Source organism: Solea solea, chromosome 3 (genome assembly GCF_958295425.1).
Source record: "Solea solea chromosome 3, fSolSol10.1, whole genome shotgun sequence".
NCBI lineage: Eukaryota > Metazoa > Chordata > Actinopteri > Pleuronectiformes > Soleidae > Solea > Solea solea.
The window spans coordinates 33,333,849-33,356,733 of NC_081136.1; the positions used below are offsets into that span (position 1 = coordinate 33,333,849).

At 42.3% G+C, this 22,885-nt stretch overlaps 2 protein-coding genes across 6 annotated transcripts in view; one reads left to right on the forward strand and one right to left on the reverse strand.

Moving 5' to 3' along the window:
- Positions 1-2,573: 2,573 nt before the first annotated feature.
- On the reverse strand, positions 2,574-17,148 carry prmt8b (protein arginine methyltransferase 8b). 2 transcript variants are annotated; one of them, XM_058624007.1, is made up of 10 exons: positions 16,385-17,148; positions 14,640-14,867; positions 12,535-12,690; positions 11,871-11,934; positions 11,090-11,232; positions 10,899-10,986; positions 8,656-8,771; positions 5,740-5,890; positions 4,612-4,733; positions 2,574-3,308 (listed from the first exon to the last, which is right to left on the reverse strand). In XM_058624007.1, the coding sequence occupies exons 1-10, from the start codon at positions 16,451-16,453 to the stop codon at positions 3,225-3,227; spliced, it is 1,221 nt and encodes a 406-aa protein (XP_058479990.1). In that variant the 5' UTR covers positions 16,454-17,148; the 3' UTR covers positions 2,574-3,224. The 2 variants fall into 2 exon arrangements, with proteins under 2 accessions (XP_058479990.1, XP_058479991.1); XM_058624008.1 differs by having other exon boundaries at positions 16,371-16,447.
- A 3,164-nt stretch (positions 17,149-20,312) lies between these two features.
- tspan11 (tetraspanin 11) overlaps positions 20,313-22,885 on the forward strand; it is a 12,644-nt gene continuing 10,071 nt past the window's right edge. For 3 of the 4 annotated variants that reach the window (XR_009240001.1, XM_058626313.1, XM_058626315.1), the window contains exons 1-2: positions 20,325-20,445; positions 22,228-22,322. Coding sequence is in view for 3 of the 4 variants with exons in the window: in XM_058626313.1 (XP_058482296.1) it covers positions 22,236-22,322 (87 nt within the window). In the remaining variant the exon portion in view is untranslated. Of the gene's footprint in view, positions 20,446-22,214; positions 22,323-22,885 lie in introns of all 4 variants that reach the window. The other variant, XM_058626314.1, reaches the window with a different exon arrangement.

Sequence of the window (22,885 nt, forward strand, 5' to 3'; positions counted from 1 at the left end):
GACCAGATCCCTGAAGGTAGCCCTTTGTTTGTACCTTTCCTGAAAATCACATGCCACAGATCTCCATTTATCCCTCAGTCGATATGGCAGCTTCTTAATTATAATTAGCAGGTTAGCTGACATGTTGAGCTCTTGCATGTTGTTGAGATCTTCCATGGCATTGCAACATCCTCTTAGAAACAGAGTGTATGCTTGTAGTGTTTTTGTGTCATCTGGTTTAATTGACGCCCATGAAAGAGCCTTCTCCATGTAGGCTGTAGCAATTTTATGCTCGTTGCCAAAGTGCTCCTGCAGTAAAGATTTTGCCTTCCTGAATCCTCTGTCTGCTGTCATATGAAGGCAGCTCCTCACCATTTCTCTTGGTTGTGCTTCTGTATATTGTTCCAGATAATAAAGACAATCTGTGGGGTTTGGGTTCTTGCTTTCAATGTTGTGTTCAAAGGATTTTATGAATGTTTGAAATTGAAGTGGGTCACCATAAAAACGACAAATCTCCTTCTTGGGCATTAAAGAGAGAGACTGTTGTTGGACCATTAATGCAGTGATGTCATTTTGCTTTTCCATGATGCTAAGCATGTTGCTCTGTTCACCATTGTTAGGAGCAGGCAATGTGGCTGGTATTGTAACATGTGCATCCATAGTTAATGTATTTGACTGAACTGTCACTGGCACTGTGGGGAGAGATTGGGTTTGAGTACTGTCTCCGTCAGCAGTGGCAGTCATTTGTGTTTTCTTTTCATGTTGTTTTTTCTCCATATACGAGTTCATACCATCCGACACTCTTGATCTGTGGCTGCACACACCAGATCTACTTGAGGCTCCAAGAATCTTCATTTTTGCCATTGTAGCAGCAAGGTTTCCATCCAGCTCCAGTTGCTCTTTTTTCCTCCTTAGCTGCTCCTCTTGTGCTTCTATGTCATGTTTATCTTTTAGCATTTGTTGTTTTACAATAAGAGCAGCCATTTCAGCCTCAGCCTTGATGCATGCAGATGAGGTGGTGGAAAATCTTGAGCATGAAGAATGTGATTTGTGACTCCTGTTGGTAACATTTGACACACTGTCACTTGGTTTAATTTCATCCTGCATGTCAGATATTGCTTTATTCTGTTGAGAAGGAATGGCAGTTGGAACATCAGAGTGTGGTATATCTTCCCTTAATTCAACAGGTGCAACAGGTGCCTCTTCTTCAGGTGGAATGGGAGAGTTGACTGATTGTGCAGCAAACACATCTGCAGTCACATTTCTTGCTTGCTGAAAGTGTCTTTCAGTCTCAGAGAGCCATGTTTTTACATCATCAGTGAAGTCTGTGTTGTGTTTTATTATGCGTCCAAACCACTCATTTTGTGTTACCTTTTCCTCTTTGGGAAGTAAAACAATCACTGACTCATGTGCTGCCTTTGCATTTTCATCCAGTTGTTTGAGTTCATTCAGTTTGAATTGCACTTTCTTTGCATTTTCATCATTTTTCATGAGCTCTTTAATTTCGCGTGAGAGTGCTTTCATTTTTGTCACATTAGATTGACGTTGCTTTTGAAGAGTTTCCATTTTGCAAGTCAGCGCTTTGGCTGTAAGCTTGACCGTTCTCTTCTCCGTATTTTCCATTTCATTTGCGTCACTCATTATGTGAACTTTCAACGTGCACAATTCACCAAAGCACTGAGCAACAGCCACAATGCGATTTTCAACACAACAGCACAGCACGGCGGCCACTGCTCACCACACAGTCAAATCAGCCCAAACAATTGCCGATCGCGACAAACGAAGCACGCGCAACACAAGCCCAAACAAACAGTCCCCAATGGACAAAACGGCAGCCTCTCCAAACTGTGTTCAACTTAATAACAATACACAGGAGGATCAACCAACATACCGTTTCCGATGGCTGTGATGCGCTGCTGTCACTTATGTCTCTGATCCAAGGCGTCCGCGGAAAAGAGTCCAATGTGTTGCATAGTTCGTTCAGTGCAAAACATCGAGATCCAAGCGGTAAGAGCAACGTTGAATTCCGTCCATGCCGTGGTGTTTATGGATATATTTTCTGTTTACTAATTGTAGCGACAGTTTTCCTATAAAAGGTCGCTAAGAGGCTTAGGTGGGCTCCAGGCAGTTACGCGTCATTCAAATGAATCCAAGTCCAGTGATGTTTATTGTTTGACGATTTATTCTTGGTTGTATGATGATTTATTCTTGGTTATTTGACGATTTGACGGTAAACAGAAAATATAAATCAGGAACGCCACTAACCCCCTTTCTCTCTTACCCCCCGCCGATCCGAGTGCCCAGGTGTATAGATTAACCCACACCCATGTGTCAATCAAAAACGGAAGTGACATGACCAAAAAACAGTATGAGTGACCTTTCAAAATAAACAATAAACAAACAGACCAAATATGCATTTTGGCCCCTACAGCACCATTTCATGTAAATATTCCTTTGTTGCCAAATCACAGTAGTTCAATGTTTAAAACATGTTATTATTTACGAAATCATAAATATATATATATATAAATGAATGTTAGCGTCAATCATGTCGTGTTTAAAATCAAAAATCAGTTCAATCACATGAAAAAAAATCTGACTTGATTCTTTGACATTTTATTCATCATCACTTTTTTTTTCTTCTCCGAAATAAAATCTCGACAACCGTGTTGTTTACCGCTCTGATGCGTTGTTGTTGTTTGTTCTTCTATTGCTCTAGTCCAGTTGTTGTGAAACGTCCTCTGCGGTCGATTTAAAAAACATGCAAATCACTAACCAATCACTGTACCTTCAATACAAATATACCGTGCATGAATCAAACATCTTGACGAGTACCTAAGGGGAAGGGGCGGAGTGAACATCTTTGCTGTCATCTTGTCCACATCACTCGGATCAATTAGCTGCACTAACAATATAAAGACTTCACTGCTTTTTTTATTTCATCCTCAAAACATTTAAAACTCCCAGAAACAAGTTAAAGAACAAAAAAAATCCCGTTCAGTTGGGAGGTTACATTCAAGAGCCCGAGTCGATCAGGTTGGTACACTTGATGGCACTATTGCTGATAGATATTTGTTGCCTATTCTGATGACATCACGGAAGTGCTGCTGGAACTAAAGGCATCAGGTGCGTCGGGTCACCCCCACTGCCCAACTGGGATTCTCATTGGAGAGCCTGCGCCCCCCCTATCTCTTTTTAGGTGTCACCAGAGTAAAGGAGCCGAGGAAACATCCACGTCGGAGCACCTAACGCATTTTGTAGTCGTGGGAAATGGCGGCCTCACATAGTTGTCCCTTAAAGTCCAGCTCGAGGGTGAACTCCAGGTCGCGCTGCAAAAGAATGAAAACAAACGCAAGGAAATGAATGGCAGAAATATCCACTCTGAGTAAAATCAACTTTAAAAACACACAATAACCGCTGTTGTTAAAAATAATTACTTGTCGGATCGTGTGGAGCTGATTCTGTGAACTCATTCGACAATGGTTTGTATCACGGAAGTTTGTTTATATCTAAAAGTGAACTAATTAGGAAGGAACTATGAATAGGCACATTTCTGTCTGCATGCTAACAGCAGATTGTCTGCCCACACTAACTTACATTTAAAAGTTATGCACTAAAGTTTAATTTAAAGCTCACACAAGTGACTGAGATTTCTCCCCAGATGCTAAGCTAACAGCTAATTGTGTGTGGCTTAAGATTTAATGGGCAGCTTCAACAGTGGCATTCATTTTCTCTAATTTTGTGCAAATAAACCATTCATTTATATCTATAATAGTTATGCATTACACTTTCAAGCTAACTATGAAGTAACTGTGAATAGGCACATTTATGTCTGCATGCTAAGCTGACTGCTAATTGTTTGTAGCCTGAGATGTAACATCAGTGGCATTCATTTTCTCATTATAGTGTTACGCTATCTATGTAAGTAACTGAACGGGCACATTTCTGTCCATATGCTAAGCTAACAGCTAATTATCTGTGGTCAGATTGAATGTGCAGCTACAGCAGTGGCATTCATTTTCTCCAATTCTGAGCAAATAAACCATTCATTTATACTTGAAAGTTACATGCTACAATTTTTAGCTATCTCGAAAGTCACTGTGAATAGGCAATTTTCTTTCTGTATGCTAAGCTAACTGCTAACTGTCGGTGGCTTCAGATGTAATGGGCAGCTACAACAGTGGCATTCATCTTCTCTATTTCTGAGCTAATAAACCTTTAATTTACTGTATTGTATAATAGACAATTATCTATTGTCTACAGACAATTTGTCTGTAGACAATTTGTCTACAGACAATTTTCTGTCCATACGCTAAGCTAAATGCTAATTGTCTGTGGCCTCCGGTGTAATTAGCAGCTAGATCAGTGGCATTCTCTAATTCTGAGCAACTAAACCATTTATTTACTGTATATTTAATATTTACACGTTACAGTTTTAAGCTAACTATGAATTCACTTTGAATGGGCATCTTTCCTAACATAAAACGCATCACTTCCTGTGTACAGCTCTAAACACTGCGTGAGAGGGTGTGAACTCATTTGACAAGTGTTGGAATGTAATATTTGTTAAACGTTATGGGCTGAAAATGAAATAATTATAATGACAAAAAAAAAAAAAGCCATACGTCTTACCACATTCTTCTCATTGGGCCTGACGGCAATACTGCCAAAGATCTCCTCTCCTTTCTTGACAGTTAAGTAATCCTCTAAGTAGAACACTGTCTGCTTCCAGTGAGTGCTCTGAGCATCTGGAGCTGAAGATAGGAAGGAAACAGAGGAACGAAAGACGGCGAGGAGTTACGGGGGGAACATGGGAAAGACAAACCCTTAGAAAACAGGCTCTGAACTGCCTTGAGCGTGTCACTGTGGAGTAAATTTAGCAGCAGAGCAGCTGAAGTTTACTCATCAGTGGGAGAAATACAGAGGAGGAGAGTTCTCCATCAGTGATGCTCAGCCTCGGGGCCCAAACATAGAAGCTCCGCTACACGGTATTATGTAAGTATTACGTGAATGTATTTAAACAAGTTTATATAACAGCTGAGCGACACTCTCCGTCATACACGGCGATGGGTCAACCCGTCTCACACCAGCAGAGTGTAGCCAAGAGCTGAGATGTGGCAGCGCAGGAACTTTTCCGATCATGATTTACTCCTTGCTGGACATTTGCCAGGATGTGAAAACTAAACTTAACACTTGCCGTTTTGGTGAAATGTTATTATATCTCCTCTAAAAGCGGAAAAGTTAAGGGCCAGTTAACCAAATGAATACATTTTCACACTTTCTCTTAACAGTGACCATGATGTGTTTTTGTTTTACTTGCTTATCTTTAATATTTTTTGCCTCTTGGTCATTTCAAAAGGTACTTTTATTTTGAAAAGCTCACATCAAATGCATCCAGTGTTTTATTTCACATTTACCAAGATGATCATCAATACTTTGTAGTGTAGTTTTGTTTTGTGTGTGCTCTATTATAAATCCAAATGTTTAAAAGATATTTGAAGTTTGTCTTTTTAACTTCCTGTTTTCATTCTAGACTATTTCTCAAGAGGGCGGGACTTATTTAAGATTAACCCTTTGAATGTTTTGTTTCCCCAAAACGGTGTGAAAGACTAACCCTAACCCTAACCACAGGTAAGAGAAGCTATGACTGTGTTTGAATCTGTTTTGATAGTCTTGCTGTTTTGTTCACTGAAAATGAGTCTAAGTCTCCCTTAGTTGATTTTTAAACAAAGGTTAAAACTTATAAATAAACAGTCTCACCGGTGGAAAAGCCAGTCTTCTTGTGACACTTGGTGAACTCGATGTTGAAGTACGTGACCAGGGCGTGGACGTAGTCATTGCGCTGCACCTGCAGACAGAAGGCTGAAGTGAAGGATAGGTCCTCTGGCTTCACAGTGTAGATGTCCACTTCCTGCAAAAGGAAATGTTCATTTCTTTTATTGTATTTTATTGGTAACACTTCACATCGCAGTGCAGTGTAAAATTGTACAGTGGGGAGGTAATTATGTAATGCCATCTTATTTCTAGTGCAGTTTTGGACTTGGGAATAACAGTGGTATCAAAATAATGTCTCATAATTATGCCTCATATGGCACATATCCCATTGTTATTACCAAGCGGTTACTTGCTGATGGAATCATGATAATTGCACTTATCGTATAATGTCTATCTATCTATCTATCTATCTATCTATCTATCTCCTTCCTACAACATTTTGGCTGGTCCTCGCATGTTTTGAATGGCTTGTTGACTTGTGAGGTTAAAGGTCAGAGTAAAGGGCCAGCGAATGCTTTATGTTTAGCGCGTGTCATCACTAAGACTGCTGTGCAAGAATGTGTGTGTGCAAACCCACAGGTTGAATCATGGACTCCATAATGCAGCCTGCTCACAGTGCACATGTTGTGTGGGTGTCCTCGTGTTGGCTCCCGTCTAGAGCACCGCCTCATACAGTAAATACGGCCAATTGTTAAGTATGGAATGTTTTTGCCTGCCAAGCATCACAGTGTGTGAAGAAACGGGGCAAAACAACAGCTTTGCATGACATGCCTGTATCTACTGTAGGGAGGAGAGGTGGTTGTGGCTGTGGCTGTGGCTGTGGATCCCTGTGGACCACTCGACCATCACCATGGTTTAACACTGTGATTTAACACCTCCGTCCATATACATAAAAAAAAAATAGAAAGTAGGAGAGTGGGAAAAGAAATGAGGAATGAGTGGCAGTTGGAATTAAGACGAGATGAGGCGACAGGCAGTGAGGGGTGAATAAGTCCCGCATGCTGACATGTAAAATCCAGTAATGAAACACTTACTACACAGGCTGATGAACAAAAATGATAATAACCCCTTTTGTGTTTGGTGCTTATCTATGCGACGGAGAGCCTGTTCCACATGTCAGTGATGCAACACCAGCTCGAGTGTGACATTTTACCATCCCACAGAGGCAGAGACAGAGTGAGACCTCCCTATTCACTCAGACCAGCGAAGCCTGACATTTAAAAAGAGAAAATGCGACCCCCCCCCCCCCAAAAAAAAGAAGACAAAAATTAGGATTGTACTGGTGATTGAAAGCAGAAAAGCAGTGGGAAGGAACAATGGCAGAGGAAAATCTGTGAAAAGAGAAGCAAAGATAGAGGGAAAAACAACCAAAAGAAAAGCAAGCCATCACCTGCCCCAGTGCTCTCATCCTCTGTTCATTTGTGAGATAAAAGACAAGCCTTTGTTGTACCTTGAAGCACAGAAACAGAGCTGCGGAGCGTTACAGCTCTCCAGAGACCTCTATTATGTACTGGAAAGTAGTTTCAGCACACTTGGGGGATGAGTCCATGGTGGCGGAACACAAGAGAAGAAGAAACTTTGCCTCCAATATGTGTGGACATCGTCTTTCAATTGCAAAATGAACCCCCGTTTTCGACGGTTTTTGAAAGACCTGCAACCAACTGCTCTCACTGGACGATGGTATGGTCGCCGTCAGTCACACAGGTGTCAATTATTATGGTCCATTTTATTGCCGTTATAAATCAAGAGAAATTTATAACAGCACATTTTCCTGTGCTCGTCTGCTGAAAATGGGAGTTCTTCTTGCTGGGAAGCGGCGACTGTGTGTGATCATGACGCCAATGACAATCTGGCGTCCCGTCGTTCTGACGCCTCCACACTGGTGACTTGGCCGACGCAAACGTTGAAGGTTTGCAAACAGGAATTCGCAGATGTCACCGGCTGTCAATCAAAGAGGTGTCCACACTTTATCGCCTATTTTCTCCTCCAAATGGGAATAGAGGAAAATTGACACCATGTGCTATTGAAGAAGACTTCTGTTGACTTCCATTCAAATGGACGTCTTTTTGGAAACCAGCGAGGTCGCCCCCTAGTGGCGATTCAATATTTATTCACCTCAGCATTGGCTTCCATTGGCAATGGAGCAGTGAAACACGTGGCTAGCACTGTTGCGTCACAGCAAGAAGGTTGCCGGTTGGGGTCCAGCCTGGGCCTTTCTGTGTGGAGATGCATGTTCTCTCACTGTGTGTTGGATCATGGTTATTTGGACACTCTAATATGTGTTGGCTCTGTGATGGACTGACGACCTGTCCAGGGTGCTCCCTGCCGTTCATTACCAGCAGCCCCGGGGAGGATAAAGTGGTGGAGTTGCCTCCTGGTGGCTAAAGGCCCCGGTATACTTCCGCACACAGTGCGCACAGACTCAATGCCAGATTTTGGAACCGCTTTGGGTGCATGCGGACGGCGCATTCGCAAACTGAATCTCCACCCCACCTATAGGTGGAGTATTGAGCCCCACTCACTAAGCAAGAAAGAAGATTTCAACAACAGAAGAAGTAGTCGCCAAGGATAGTCATCCGAGCCCCGACCTGACACCCCGACTCCCCTGCCCGGCAAGCCTTTCAGCTGTGAGCTGCTCGAACCAGATGTGTCCGAGGGAGCTTAGTTAGCATCGTTCTCTCCTCCTTTGGTAGGAATGCGTCCTATTATCTGCGTCCAGACTTGTACCGCCACCCCATGGTGAAGTAAGATACTACAGGACCCTGACGCGAGAGTATATGCTACGCGCAATGGAAGCATACCGGGGCCTTAACCGCTACTTCTGTCCTACTATGTCAATTTTAACACCCAGTTTATGTACGTGACACAAAAGCTTGATGTTCTGTGACGTTCACGACTCACCTTGAGGAGGCAGGTGTTCGTCACCACCTGCTTGGGATCCACCACGTCCACCAGAGGCTCCTTGATGGCCACGTTGCGAATGCAGCTCATGTCGAAGCCGTACACATTTTCCCACCCTGCGCGTACACACAAACACAAACGTCACAAGGCCGTTACTGATCCACGCGGGAGCACATGAACACAGTATGTTTTCCACTCTATTTGGTTTCTGAGGCTTTCAATTCCTGCTAAGCTGTCAGCACAATAAAAGGTAGCAGGGAAAATAAAAAAATGAGTGCTTAACTCCCGCCAGTGAGAACAGTCTCGCACTCATGCTGTCTTTCTGTCTACGCAGGCCCTGTGTGGAAAAAAGACCAGGCCTCCTGAAAATAGACTCTGGCTTCCTCCTCCACCAACACCACGTCTGGCAGGCTGTTCTTTAAAAAAATATATTTTATTCAAATTGGGCTGAAAAGACACAGGGAGCGAGTCTTTTCACCCTCGATCTGTGCCTCCGCTCCTCTTGGCTTTGTCAGAAGGCCAAACACCAACACTGTCTGACAACGACAAGGTGACACACGCCCACGATACAGAGAAAGACTAAAAATAAGAGCGCCAGGGATTTGAGTGAACAGAATTCTTTTGGGATTTGTGTCTGCAGAGAACAGTGGAGGACACCTGTGGAGTAAAAAAAAGAAGTTATCGACCCAGATTATATTAAAGTCTGTGCATGTTTAATATTGGCACTTTGATCTGGATTAAGCTCGGTGTTCCCGCTGCGATCGCTATGTGAGCACATGGAGTTAGTTAAGAGCAAACAATGCACTGGAGTTCAAATGAACCTTCTATGTTTCTCAGAGCAAAGCAAGTCGAAAGGCCACTTTATTAGGTGCGACTGTTCGACCGCTTGTTAAAATTAAGACACAAGGAGCGGTACCACGGGTTGTTCCTCCCTGCTGCTGCACAACCAGAACTTTTCTCTTTAATCCACATAACGGTGGCAGTATAGTATGCAACATAATATATTTATGCTGTAAATATTTCATTAAATAGTTATACATATTGTAGTTTTTGTTTGGCTGTTTTCAACATTTAATGTAAATTATTTAATATGTTTCTATAGTTTTTGGTGTTGATGATGCAAACTTACTGTTTATCACTTTTCTCCTTAACTCCCTGTAAATGTCCCAGGGTGAGACGAAAGGAATATCTCATCTCATCCTTATCTCATCTCATCCTCATCTCATCCTTATCTCATCTCATCCTCATCTCATCCTTATCTCATCTCATCTCATCCTTATCTCATCTCATCCTCATCTCATCTCATCCTCATCTCATTCTCATCTCATCCTTATCTCATCTCATCCTCATCTCATCTTTATCTCATCTCATCTCATCCTTATGTCATCTCATCCTCATCTCATCCTCATCTCATCTCATCCTCATCTCATCCTCATCCTTATCTCATCTCATCCTCATCTCATCCTCATCCTTATCTCATCTCATCCTCATCTCATCCTTATCTCATCCTCATCTCATCCTTATCTCATCTCATCCTCATCTCATCCTTATTTCATCTCATCCTCATCTCATCCTTATCTCATCTCATCCTCATCTCATCCTTATCTCATCTCATTCTCATCTCATCCTTATCTCATCTCATTCTCATCTCATCCTCATCTCATCCTTATCTTTATATTATCATATCTTAATGCAAATATCTAATCAGACAATCACACGACAGCAACGCACTGTGTCGAGGCCACTGACCGTATTCAAAAAGGGGGAACACAGTAATCCGGTTTGACTCAACTGTCACGGAGGCTTCAAAGTGGGAGTTTGTTTTGCTATTTACACTTTTTATTTTTTACACAGTAAGATTTCGGGCCTGTGGACATGGTGAAGAGCAGGGACAAAAGGTGGTTGAAGTGACTTTAGACTGAAAAATCAACTAATTACTCCTATTTTCCTGCCTCTTACAGCTTTGAATTTACAGCCAGGAAGTTACGGCTTCTACAGTCCAAAAGACATGCAGGTTCAGTCAATTTTAAACATTTCCTGTATGGGCCTGTGAACAAGTGTTGTTATTTGTTGTCTGGCGCCCTCAGTCAGACTGGGATCAGCTTCCCTGACCCCTCACAGGATGAGTTCTTTAGCTAATGGAGGGCTGGACGCATGTCAATCATTAAATATGCACAGCTAAAGAGGGAACTACAGTGAGACGGAGACAAACAACAACAACAGAGTCTAAGGTAAGAACTCACAGTGAATCTTGAAGTCCTTGTACTGCCGGTCCTCGATGGCGACGACGTAGAGGGAGGCTCTGTCGGGAAACATCAGGCCTCCGGGTTTCTGGTGGAGAAAAGCGTTCATCGTGATTGTTCACACACACACACACACAGTAAACCCTCTGCTTCATCACTGTGTGTCAGCAGTCCAGCAGGAAACTTCGTACCAGCCACTTGTCCCTGGCAAAGATGACGGTGTTGAGCATGGACTCGTAGAAGAGGCAGTAGCCCATCCACTCTGAGATGATTATGTCCACCTTCTCCACAGGAAGCTCCACCTCCTCCACCTTGCCCTTGAAGATGGTAATGACTGCCGTGGTGTGTGGGGGAGCGTCACAGAAACAGCCGGTGAGACATGAACTCGTGATTACCTCACTTGGCATCATCATCATCATCATCATCATCATCATTGCATTCATGCTGTTTTCTGTTCTGTCATCACTCACTCATGTGTTCACATGGACAGTACATGTGCTAAATATGAGGGGAATTGGGTAATTACTCCATCAGCCACTTTATTAGGTACACTTGCGCTAATGCTTGTCAATTCTATCTTCTAGAAGTTCAAACTGAGGATTGGAATGGTGGGAAAAAGGTGATTTAAGTGACACTTGACATGGTTGTTGGTGAAAAACAGACTTGGAGTTTCAGAAAGACGTCGTCTACTGGTCATTTCTGAGTAAGTTTACTCAGAACGGTCTGAACGACCACACCCATTTGAGATGATTACTCAGCGTGTACCTAATAAAGTGGCCGGTAAATGTACGGTGGAGAATACAAACTCTGTGTGTTTACTGATCTGTTTTAATTCTATATTTTTCCGTCTGTCATCTGTTGCCAGGCTTCGTCTGTGAAGTTTCCGGGGATCGCAGTTACTAATGCCGTCGGGTGAGACAACGATGACGGCGACATGCAGATTTATAAATATATATAAGTGCTTAAACTCACCGTTGTGCAGGTGATTGGACTTGATGATCTTCTCTGAATATTCGGATATACTCGAACATTCTATCTGTTAAAGGAAAGGAATTAGGACAAAGCAGCAGGACCATATTATTACAGTAGAGTCACCTTTTAGGGTTTCAGGTCCACACAGACCGTGTGCCGCGTCATAACTCGTGCATCATTTTTGCCCTGACCGTCCACGAGTGTAAAAGACTATATGAATCATACATCGCCCTAACTGTGGGAGACACTGCTGTTCTGGGTAATGGATGACGCGTGACTCGCATGCTCGGCTCAATGCGCGGAGCCAGATGGTTCTTATTGCCTCAATGTGGAAGATTGTGTGAGAGAAGATTACCCGCTTTCTGGAGAGGATTTGCAAACCGCTTCCGTAACAGCAAAACACCAGATATGATATGAAATTTGGTCACTGAATGGGTGTGTGTGTGTGTGTGTGCTGCTTTCGGCCTGATCCCATTTCTCATTTTTATCCACTGTCCCTTGGAAGGAAGGCAGTTACACAAGGTAGTGGTTTAAAAATCTTGGCACCAGATTATGGTTTGCTCTTTGTCATAGCTCCTTTAACACTTTCCCTCGTCCCCTCGTCCCCTCGTCCCCCCCTTTCTACCTCGACAAGAATCGGGCACACGCTGAACATCCGTCTCACCCCGTACACGTGCTTGGCGCCAGCGTTGGCGGCGAACATAGACAGGATCCCCGTCCCGCTGCCAACATCCAGGACGATCTTGTCCTTGAACACGTGCTTGTTGTGGTACATGGCGTTGCGGTAGGTGAGCGTCCGCACCTCGTCTTTCAGCATCTCCTGAGAAAAATAAAAAGTAAACTATTAAACATCAGTACAAACAGGCAGAATATCTCTTCTGACTTTACAGAGGCAATAATTGTTTAAAAATGAGGTTTCAAATCACAAAAAAAACTATTTTTATATCTTTGTGAGGACACATCATTGACATAATGCATTCCCTAGCTCCTTAACCTAACCTTAACCATCACAACTAAGTGCCTAACCTTAGCCTTAACCTTAAAACCGGGTCCTAAGCGGCTTTTTCAGTCAAAATAGTTTGAATTGGGATGGTTCGGCCTGAACACACCTGTGTTAAAACATCTGTAAAACTGCTCTTGTTCCTCGATGAAAAGCAGCTACTGTCATATCCCCGTTTGTCAGTGTTTGCACTGCAGAATATCAACGTCAATCCTTTTTTTTGCTCGTCTTCTCTACTTCGTTTCCTCATCTTTGAATAAAGTTTTGAATAAAGTGTACAAAGAGCTTTTCTCTGTGTCTTTTGCGTGGAGGTACGAGACAAAGACATCTGGGCAAATCAAAAGCAGTGGGGCAGGTGAACTGCTGACAAAGCTCACCGAGGGGGTTTATACCGTTACAGCGTTTGAAGGCGAGTTATGCAAACTATGGCGCCGTATTTTAGACACACCTAAAAACCCCTGGACAGAAGACAGAAGGAGAGAAAGTGCTTACATAAATCTTTTTTCCTTTCCCAGTTGTGATTCTTTCCTCCTGTTCTCCATCACTGTGTGACGAGGAGAAACTCCACTGCATTTTTGCTTTGCGGGGGGACTTTAAAGAGTATAACGGGGCTAGAAAAGTCATTATTTAGGCCAAAGGCCTCTGTGACGGCAGCAGGACGTCTTGAAATAGACGGGAGTACAACAGCAAGCCTTTGGGGGAAACTTGATATCCGTCTCCCAGAGCCCGTTCACACTTTCCACTTCTCTCTCCTCCTTTCTACCTCATGCTCCTCTAATCAGGACAAGAGTCTTTGTCTGCATGCAGACAAAAACCTGACCCACATGCTAAATATGGACTCTATTCCTATACTGTACGTCCCCTAAACTCTTACAGATCGAGGTCTTTAGAGGGCAAAGCTCCTCTGCAGTTTCATTCAGCGTCGATTGGCGATTAAAGACGTGATTTAATTTAATTTACAGTGCAAGTCTTTTTTGCCGACTTGCAGACGCTTGTTCTGTAACCGCGCACGTTGTGCAGCGGCGAGATTGTCTTCAAAATTGGACGAAAAGTATTGAATATAAAGATTGAATCCTTTGTCAAAACTCACACCGAGTCAGAAATGAAGAATACATTTGGATTTTGAAGTTTTCAAAAGCTTCAGATAGTTCTGCTTGTCGAGTTTTTTCATGGCGTTTGATGCCGTGCCTTGTTTGAACTCGTGTTGAGACAGAGGATTTTAAAATTGTGCTTTTCCTGGATGATTATTTGGTGACAATAAATGAATTCACACGTCCGTGAGACGTTCTGACTGTATTTTTGATATCATACATGCCAAGTCAGAAGATTTTTGGCTCGATTTTGATGTTTCAAAACCATCATTTAAAGGGAACACACAAAAAAAGTTGTATATTTCGATGAAATGCTCTGGTTGTTGTGTTTTTTGATGGTGTTTTTGTGATTTCATGCTTTGTTAAAACTCCCGTTGAGTCAGAAGCTGGAGGACTGACAACTTTTTGGTTTCCCCTGCATGGTTTATTTGTTTTTAGCACTTGTTTGGGCTCAACGTTGGCTGAGGCACCACTGTTTTATGCACTCATTTCCACATGCGGTGAACTGAGAATGTGAATAATCCTCATGTCATCAGTGCCAATCAAAGCGTGTCTGTTTATCTAAGTATTATCATGTCAGAAAGCCAAAGTAACCGTGTTGGCAAAGTTAAAAGCATAAGTGTAAACCGAACAGGAAGCATCTGTGGGGTTGTTCTAAGCCGCCTATGGTCTCCTTACCTCGTGGATGCCAAAGTGGGCATAAGAATCAAAGTAGTAGTCCCGTGATGTCATTTCCTCCGGGCTGAGGAACTTGGCAATCTTGCCTCTGCCGGGAGAGGTGGACAGGGCCGCTACATGAGGCGTGTGGGGGACACAGGGCACATGGTGGGTAGTAGGCACCACTGGTTTAGGCAGTGAGGACGGCTGGGCAGACTGGGAGAGGAGGGATGTGACAGACTGCTGCCGCTGAAGAAATGAAAGGAAGAAATGAGTTTAGGTCAGATTATTTTGGAAAATTACGATCGATCCGAAAGCAAAGACTTCTGGACTTTCCGGACTTCGATGCCGATTCCTGAATGATTTTTTGACACCAATACACTGAAAGTCCATTGCACATGTAGTTTTAGCTGGCCCATTCATTTTTATTCTCTGCATTTATGATCTCTTCGACCTTCAGTCTCTAAAACACACACACAATTGTTAAGCCCCGCCTCTGCATTCCTTAACACAACCAACCACTATAAGGACTATTAGCTCGCAGTCATATAAGCACGCTGCATATTTATGGGGGGAGAACACTTTATTTTAAGGTCTATACTGATAACTTTAGGCTACTTATTGTTAATAAATCACTTCATAATGTTTATGACACTGTTTACAAGATTTACATAAATACAAGTGTCTGAAAAGCAATAATTCATAATGTTGTTAGCACTTATTTATGTGTACAAGAAGCATAGCTCTTTTAGATCCTGTACGGAAGAGTATCAGGGCTACATGTCAAAAGATTTTTTGGAAGAAAGTAAAAAATAAATAAAACATGCAAGAATTCTGAGATTAAAGTCAGAATTCTGACCTTTTTCTTAGAATTCTGACTTTAATCTCAGTATTGTGACTTCTTTTTCTTAGAATTCTGACTTTAATCTCAGAATTCTCACTTTTTTTCCTCAGAGTTCCGACTTTTTTCTCCGAAATCTGACTTTAATCTCATAGTTCTGACTTTTTTTTACTCAAAATTCTGACTTTTTTTCCTCATAATTCTGACTTTAATCTCCTTCTCAAGCAGATCCTGGCCATAAGACAAAATAACACAGATTTAAGACATTTTAATAACGCTGATAAATTATTAACCCCTATAGTAATACGCCATAGAATAAAACTCATACCTCAAGCCATTTAAAGTGTAGTTAAAACCATTATGTGAGATTGTTCTAAGATGATTAAAATAACAGTTTAAACATGTTTGAGGGGGAAAAAGAAGAAGAAGACCTTAGTATGAGGAGGAAGAGTTAAAATACGAGTGAAAAGGAAACCAAAGCGAGATGCAGTGGAAATGAAATAAATAAATAAATGAGAGCACATATAGCTTCATGCTGACGATATACTATAATACACTCCAGATGCAGGTTCCGTTTCAGCACCAAGGACAGCGGACGTGGCGACGTCCACGACTAATTCTGTGACATGCGTGTTCATGTTCTACTGTATACACACAGAACATGAACAACGTGAACACACAGTGAAACTCCTCAGCCTTTCACATCTGCAGCAGGACACACACACACGCGTGAGTCCACGCACAGCATCCGTGCAGCAGCAGCGCCTCCTCAACGTGGCTCTCAGTAAAACACCGGTCTTAAATCACAGTCTCAACCAAACGCGTTGTCTTCACAAAATAATATTAATGATAATGTTACAAACAAAGACACGTGACAAGAGACAAGAGTGTTCACCGGGTGCAGGACGCACCATAAGGTCCCTACCTCCGAGCTGTCCGCCTCCGCCATCTTCCGCCGTAGCAGCAAACAACGCGACGAATGCCTCAATCCCATGAGAGCCGACGAGATTTACGCTACAACTCCTCTAAGAGTGAGGGGCGGAGGTTCTGGATTCTTAAAAGAATAACGTGTAGCAAGTCGAAAATAGCAATATTAATAATATTAAAAAATCAAGCCACAGAATGTACGAAGGATAAAAAGTTAGAGAGTGTGTGAATGTGAACGTTTGTCCTTAAAAAGTTAAAGTTGAATTGCTTTTTTGAAACATCCAGCAATCCATGTTAGAGGAAATGTGATACAGGTTGTTTTGTTTTTTTTAGAAGAGGTTAGATCCACAGCTGTCCGTGCGTCCGTGCATCCATATTCATCCATCCAACACGCGCGCGCCCCGTTTGGCTGACACGGAACCCCTATAACATCTCCCACGTCAAATAATGATAGTGAAGCACCGGAGAGAAAACTCCTCAGTGGGGGAAAAAAAAATCCTCCTTATCGTCCACTTTAGCGCTTGGAAACACTTGACGTGCCTGTCACTGTCGCACAGCACAGTGCGCGCTCCTACTCCTCCTGCTCCTCCTGCTCCTGCTGCTGATGATGATGATGCTGCTGCTGCTGCTTAAAGCCCTTTGGCTTAATCCTGATGACTTTCCCCGGAGAGAAAGTTAAGACTGACTTGGGGGTTCCAACTGTGCGCGTGCACTGCCGCTGCCGTGATCATAATCTCAGTCATAAAGAGAGATACATCTCTGACTGCTCCCCAAAGACACACGCCTCCTCACCAGCACACTTTCCTGCAGAAACAGAGAACCAGTAGCCACTGAACTCCTCAGCTGCTTCATTATATAACGTATAGGTTTGTTGTTTTTTTTATTCAACTCTTGTTGATTTCATCATCAGATCAATCCAGTATCCCATAATCCAGACCCCCAGTTCACATCTGTCAGGTAGTTTCTGGAGGAAACTGCATTAAACATTAAGGAAAGGATCAAGTGAGCAGTTCAAACCAGAATAGAGGACTGCTGTTGTTATTCAATTCATTCATTCATTCATTCATTCATTCATTCATTCATCTTCTACACTTTATCCTCCATGTGAGGGTCGCTGCAGGTGCTGGTTCCAAATCCGAAAGGCAGGGGGTACACAAAAATATTTATAAAATAAATAAAGTAAAATCAGTAAGATCTATCTACCTACCTACCTACCTCCTTCCTTCCTACCTACCTACCTACTTCCTTCCTGCCTGCCTGCCTGCCTGCCTGCCTACCTACCTACCTACCTACCTACTTCCTGCCTGCCTGCCTACCTACCTACCTAGATACCTCCTTCCTTCCTTCCTTCTTTCCTGCCTACCTACATACATACATACCTACCTACCTACCTACCTACCTCCTTCCTTCCTTCCTTCCTTCCTTCCTTCCTTCCTACCTACCTACCTACCTACCTACTTCCTGCCTGGCTGCCTGCCTACCTACCTACATACCTCCTTCCTTCCTTCCTTCCTTCCTGCCTACCTACCTACCTACCTACCTACCTCCTTCCTTCCTGCCTGCCTGCCTGCTTGCCTGCCTACCTACATACCTACCTACCTACCTACCTACCTATCTCCTTCCTTCCTTCCTTCCTTCCTTTCTGCCTGCCTGCCTACTTACCTACCTACCTACCTACCTACCTACCTACCTACCTACCTACCTACCTACCTCCTTCCGGCCTACCTACCTACCTACCTCCTTCCTTCCTTCCTTTCTGCCTGCCTACCTACCTACACTTTATCCTCCATGTGAGGGTCGCTGCAGGTGCTGGTTCCAAATCCGAAAGGCAGGAGGTACACAAAAAATATATCTCCTTCCTTCCTTCCTTCCTACCTACTCACCCATTCTCATATTGTATCAAACCACTCAGTTGTAACCTACTTTTGGAAAAAAAGAAGAAGAAGAAAAAGTGTCTGTCAGTCAAGAGGAAAACATGTGGGCTGGTGTCGCATTAATAAGGAAACACAATGGAGCACACACTGGGCTTTGATCACAGTTGTGGAGAAGCTCCATCAGTGGTGTTGAAGAAGAATATCAGCCCACGCGTCGCTCTCAAGGATAACGTGTGCATCTTCTTCATATGCACATGCACACACACACGGGTTTGCACAGCTATTCTTCTTAGGCCACTGCGTTTACGTTTGGACAGGCTAAACAGCGCCGGTTGATGTCTAACCCTGATCTAAACCTAACCACAATTTAAATCTTAGCCTTAAACTTCACCAGTTCCTCAGAAATGAGGTTCTGCCTCATTAAGACAAGGTTTTCTTGTCCCGACAAGGTCATTATTTATGCCAGAAAAGGTCCTAAAGAGGCAACAAATGGGATAGGAAAAAAGTGGGGGCGGACTATTGATGACAGAGCCGATAACTAAACAAAGATGTGAGGAGAACCTCTGTTGAAGGTCACTGCGCAGAGAAATCTCTATGGTTAGACACCACAACACACCAAGACACACAAAAAAAACACCATTTCATACTCACACTGGACACAACTAACAACTAAAAGGAGGATCATAGTTTTGTGTTGGCGTCTAATTGTGCAAATAATTGAGTAAATTAAAACCAGACTTGCTCCAAATTTCCCAGTAAGAAGCCGATGATTTCCTTTGTCTGTTATATGAAGTTTGTCTAGGGAAAACTTGACTTTGACGAATGATAACCCCTGCAAAGGTAATGGTGTTTGGGTATAGACTGATTGTCATCGAGGCAGGTGAAGGCTCCAGAGAGTTCCTCTCCCTGCAGCCTTCGTTGACTCCCATAATGGCTTATTGAGTTACTGAGGTGGAGAAAAAACGAAAAGGGGATAAAAAGAGTCTGTGGTGGTCGAAGCAGAAGTCTGTGATGAAGAAATATCACATGGGAAAACAAAACAAAACAAACAAACAAACAAGAAAAATCAATGACACATTGTTTGAGCAAGATGGTGACGCATGGGAGAGAAAGCGAGCAGGGTTTTCAGTTACTTTATTATTGATGTGCTTATGTGTCACAGCTGGTTTTATACTGTGTCAAAACAAAATAATTCTAAATCAAATGTGTGTTGTAACAAACAGCTCATTACATAAGTGTATGAGGAGTATTCACTTATCTTCATGATGAAGTTAATCCAGTTTATCATCACTTTTGTGACACACAGATTATTTACCATTTTAATGACCTACTGACTAGGTGGTCTGTTTTAAATGCTGTAAGTTAAAAGTTTTTTTTTTTACTTGGTATAGTTATCTTCCAAACAAACCAAAACAGAACAAACCAAAACAAACAATTAGCTTCGCCTCGCCTCGCCTTGTCCTGACACACTAAGTATGAAACTATGTCCACTGTACTCTGTGTCCCCCCCCTTCTCTCCCTCTTTTAGCTGTTTATTCAAGTACATTTGGGCGTGAAATTCTTCAGTGGGTATGTGGTTACATTGTAACCAGGGGTGAGCAGGGGGGGGGGGGGGGGCAGCTCCATTTCCCTTTCTGTCACTCCCCATTGTGATTCTTTTCTCAAGTCCACGCTGACGCTGCATTCAGGGACCGTCAGACTTAAGAAAATAGTCGTAAAATTAAACAAAACAAAACAAAACATGAACAAATGTATCGGTGTTTGTATTCATTTGACATATAGTTAAATGTATGATGTTGGGTTTTTATTTTTAGTGTTTGTATCCCCCTTTTTAAAAAGTATGTAGCTGTCAAATGAAGTGTTGTATCTCTTTGTACCAAAACGACTTTACGTAAATTCACCTTAAACAAACATTTTGTTTGCAATGTATTAGTTTTACGGCTTTAATAAGAAAGTATATCATGTTATATGCCATTCAATTTGAATGTAAAAGGCTGATATTGCTAATTAACTTCTAAAAATACGAGCTTCCCTGAAGGCACCATCCGCAGCAACCTGCTGGCGGACACTCTGGAAGCAACAAGCTCGACAGGACCAAACGTCTGTGCCGCAGCGGTGAGGTCCGCACTTTGACGGGATAGCGTCTACAAAACAACGTTATATATGACCACTACGTCTTAGCCTGGTGAGTATTCATGCGACGAAAGCGGTACTTTGTCGAGAAACTACGGTTTAACTTAGTGCTGCGCATCAACGACGCAGGTGGACGGATGTTATGGATGTTTCAGGATGCTCGAGGCTACGCTCAGTCCAGGTTTAAAACGGGGGACAAGAAAGTTTGTTTTTAACCGACATAAAGGGTGATTCAGGTCGTTTATGAGCTCTACGTGAAGCAGGAGGACAACTACATTGGCCAAATTAGCCCCAATATTTCTTAGGCTGGTCTTTATGACCCATAGAGGAAACCATGAATTAGCTGGCACGTTGCCAGTGAACGCATCAGGACCTGGCAACCCAACAGTGGGCGAGGCTTTGTCAGGAAAAGTTCATCGTTAGTTTGAGGGTTAAGAAAATCACAAAATGGGCTAAACAGAGCGTTGAAAAGTCGTTATTTTGAAACTTTTGCGTAAACCTACTATGATAAGTTGTTAGTTAGGTAGATAGTTGTTAATTGTGCATATATTTATCGCATTAATACGTTAATTAGTGCTGAGGACGACCGCTAATTTCGTCAGGTGAGTTTAGAGCGGGGCCTTCACTGCACCTGCCTTACAATGACACATTACCCAGCTAACAATGTTTGGTTCCCAGAACGTTACCTTTTGGTTGTGGGAGCGTTCCCATTGACCCTATTCTGACTAACATATTCCGATTAAGTCTCAATCTAGTCTCATTTGGACTCACGTGAAGGACGTTATAATCTGATTTAAGGGGCTAACTGCAGGCTACATAGCTACACAATGTGAACAACATTGAAACGCTCCGCGTATTGATCATTTCTTTTTTTCTGCCAATTACTGAATTCTACTTAAATCATGGAGATAATGCTGCTTTAATAGCAGTGTCCTCACATTATTATAGGGCTGCATCAATTACTTAATCAACTGTCAACTATTGTGAGAGTTTTTTTAAATAATGAATCAAGTTCTGTGATTTTTCACCATTTACTATTAAAATGGGCTGTCAATCTGCATGGTTTCAGACCCATTTAGTCATATAATAACTAATAGACACCTCCCATCACTTACTCGTAGATATGTGTGTGTTGCCATGGAGCCTGGTCTTATGTGCCTTGGTCTGAAGATTATCCATATCTCATCTTTGCTTTCAGCAACAAAGGAAGTGAACACATTTATCTGAAAATCAACATTGCCCTCAAATAATCCTCAGAATGAATGGAAAGGAACAAGAAAACTGGAGCTACTTTTTCAGTGGAGATACTGTCTATAAGATTGTTTATATTGTCTTTTCTTGATGAGGTCATCTAGATTTATATTATATTTAATATTCTTCTGTGACTGTTATAGATGTACAGTATGAACACCATACCTGCAATAATCCACTGAAGGGCACGGTGTAGATCAATGTAATGGATGTAAGTGCCTCTCACCCCCATGGCCTTTTTATTTACAGAACTGAAAGTGTGCGCTCGGTTAATAACTCACAAGTTTACGGTCTGTGCACTGCCATGAATTATTTAACGATTTGTGGATTATTAGGAGGAGATGATATTGTGAACTTGGATGCTGTTAGAACAAGTGTGAGGAAAAACATGTGAATAATATTCAATATGGGTTTTTTTCCCCCCTTATTTAACTTGCTACAGAACTACAAACATTTTAAGCACGCACTTGTACATACTGTATATTGCTGCAGAAATACCAAATGATATACCTTTTATGTTATTTATATCAAAGGTATACTTTTTTTTTTGTATTTACAATTTATTTTCAGACCTGAACTTCAGAAAGGAAGATGTCAGCGGTTTATAAAGATGACCAGGAGGACTGGCTGACCGTGTGTCTCAAGTACCTGCTCTTTGTTTTCAACTTTCTCTTTTGGGTAAGTAGCAGTAAGTTACCTGCACTCTTAGGCCACGTCTAGACGGAAACGGCACAAAACTCAAACTATCTTTTTCTTTGCCGTTTCCCTGTAAGTACAGCATCGATTCAAAACGCTGTAGTACATATGCCAGGACTGTAAGTTGTGCTGTAAGGTTACAGAAACGGAGACACAGTGAACCGAGCCAGGGGAAAGAAAGGGAAATAATGTCTGTGCGCATATTTAGTGATTTTACAGACCCCATTAAAATTCCTTTAAAAAAAGCGACTAGCGACAAATCTTTTGTTTATTCAAGTAAAAATAGGTTTTGTGTTTTTGTCAAACAATCTCCAAACACAAGACAATGAATGACGGGAGAGCTGGGAATATGACGTCATTGTTTTCCTAAAGTAGCATATTCACCGTTTACACAGAAACACAAGTTTTCAGGTCCCCTAAAATGCAGAAACGGGTTTAGGTGCATACACAGTCTTCATACATATTTACCTATGTGTGGCACAAACATAAATAAAACCTTATGGAATGATTAATCTGAAATTTGTACTTAGAAAAGGCACATTAAA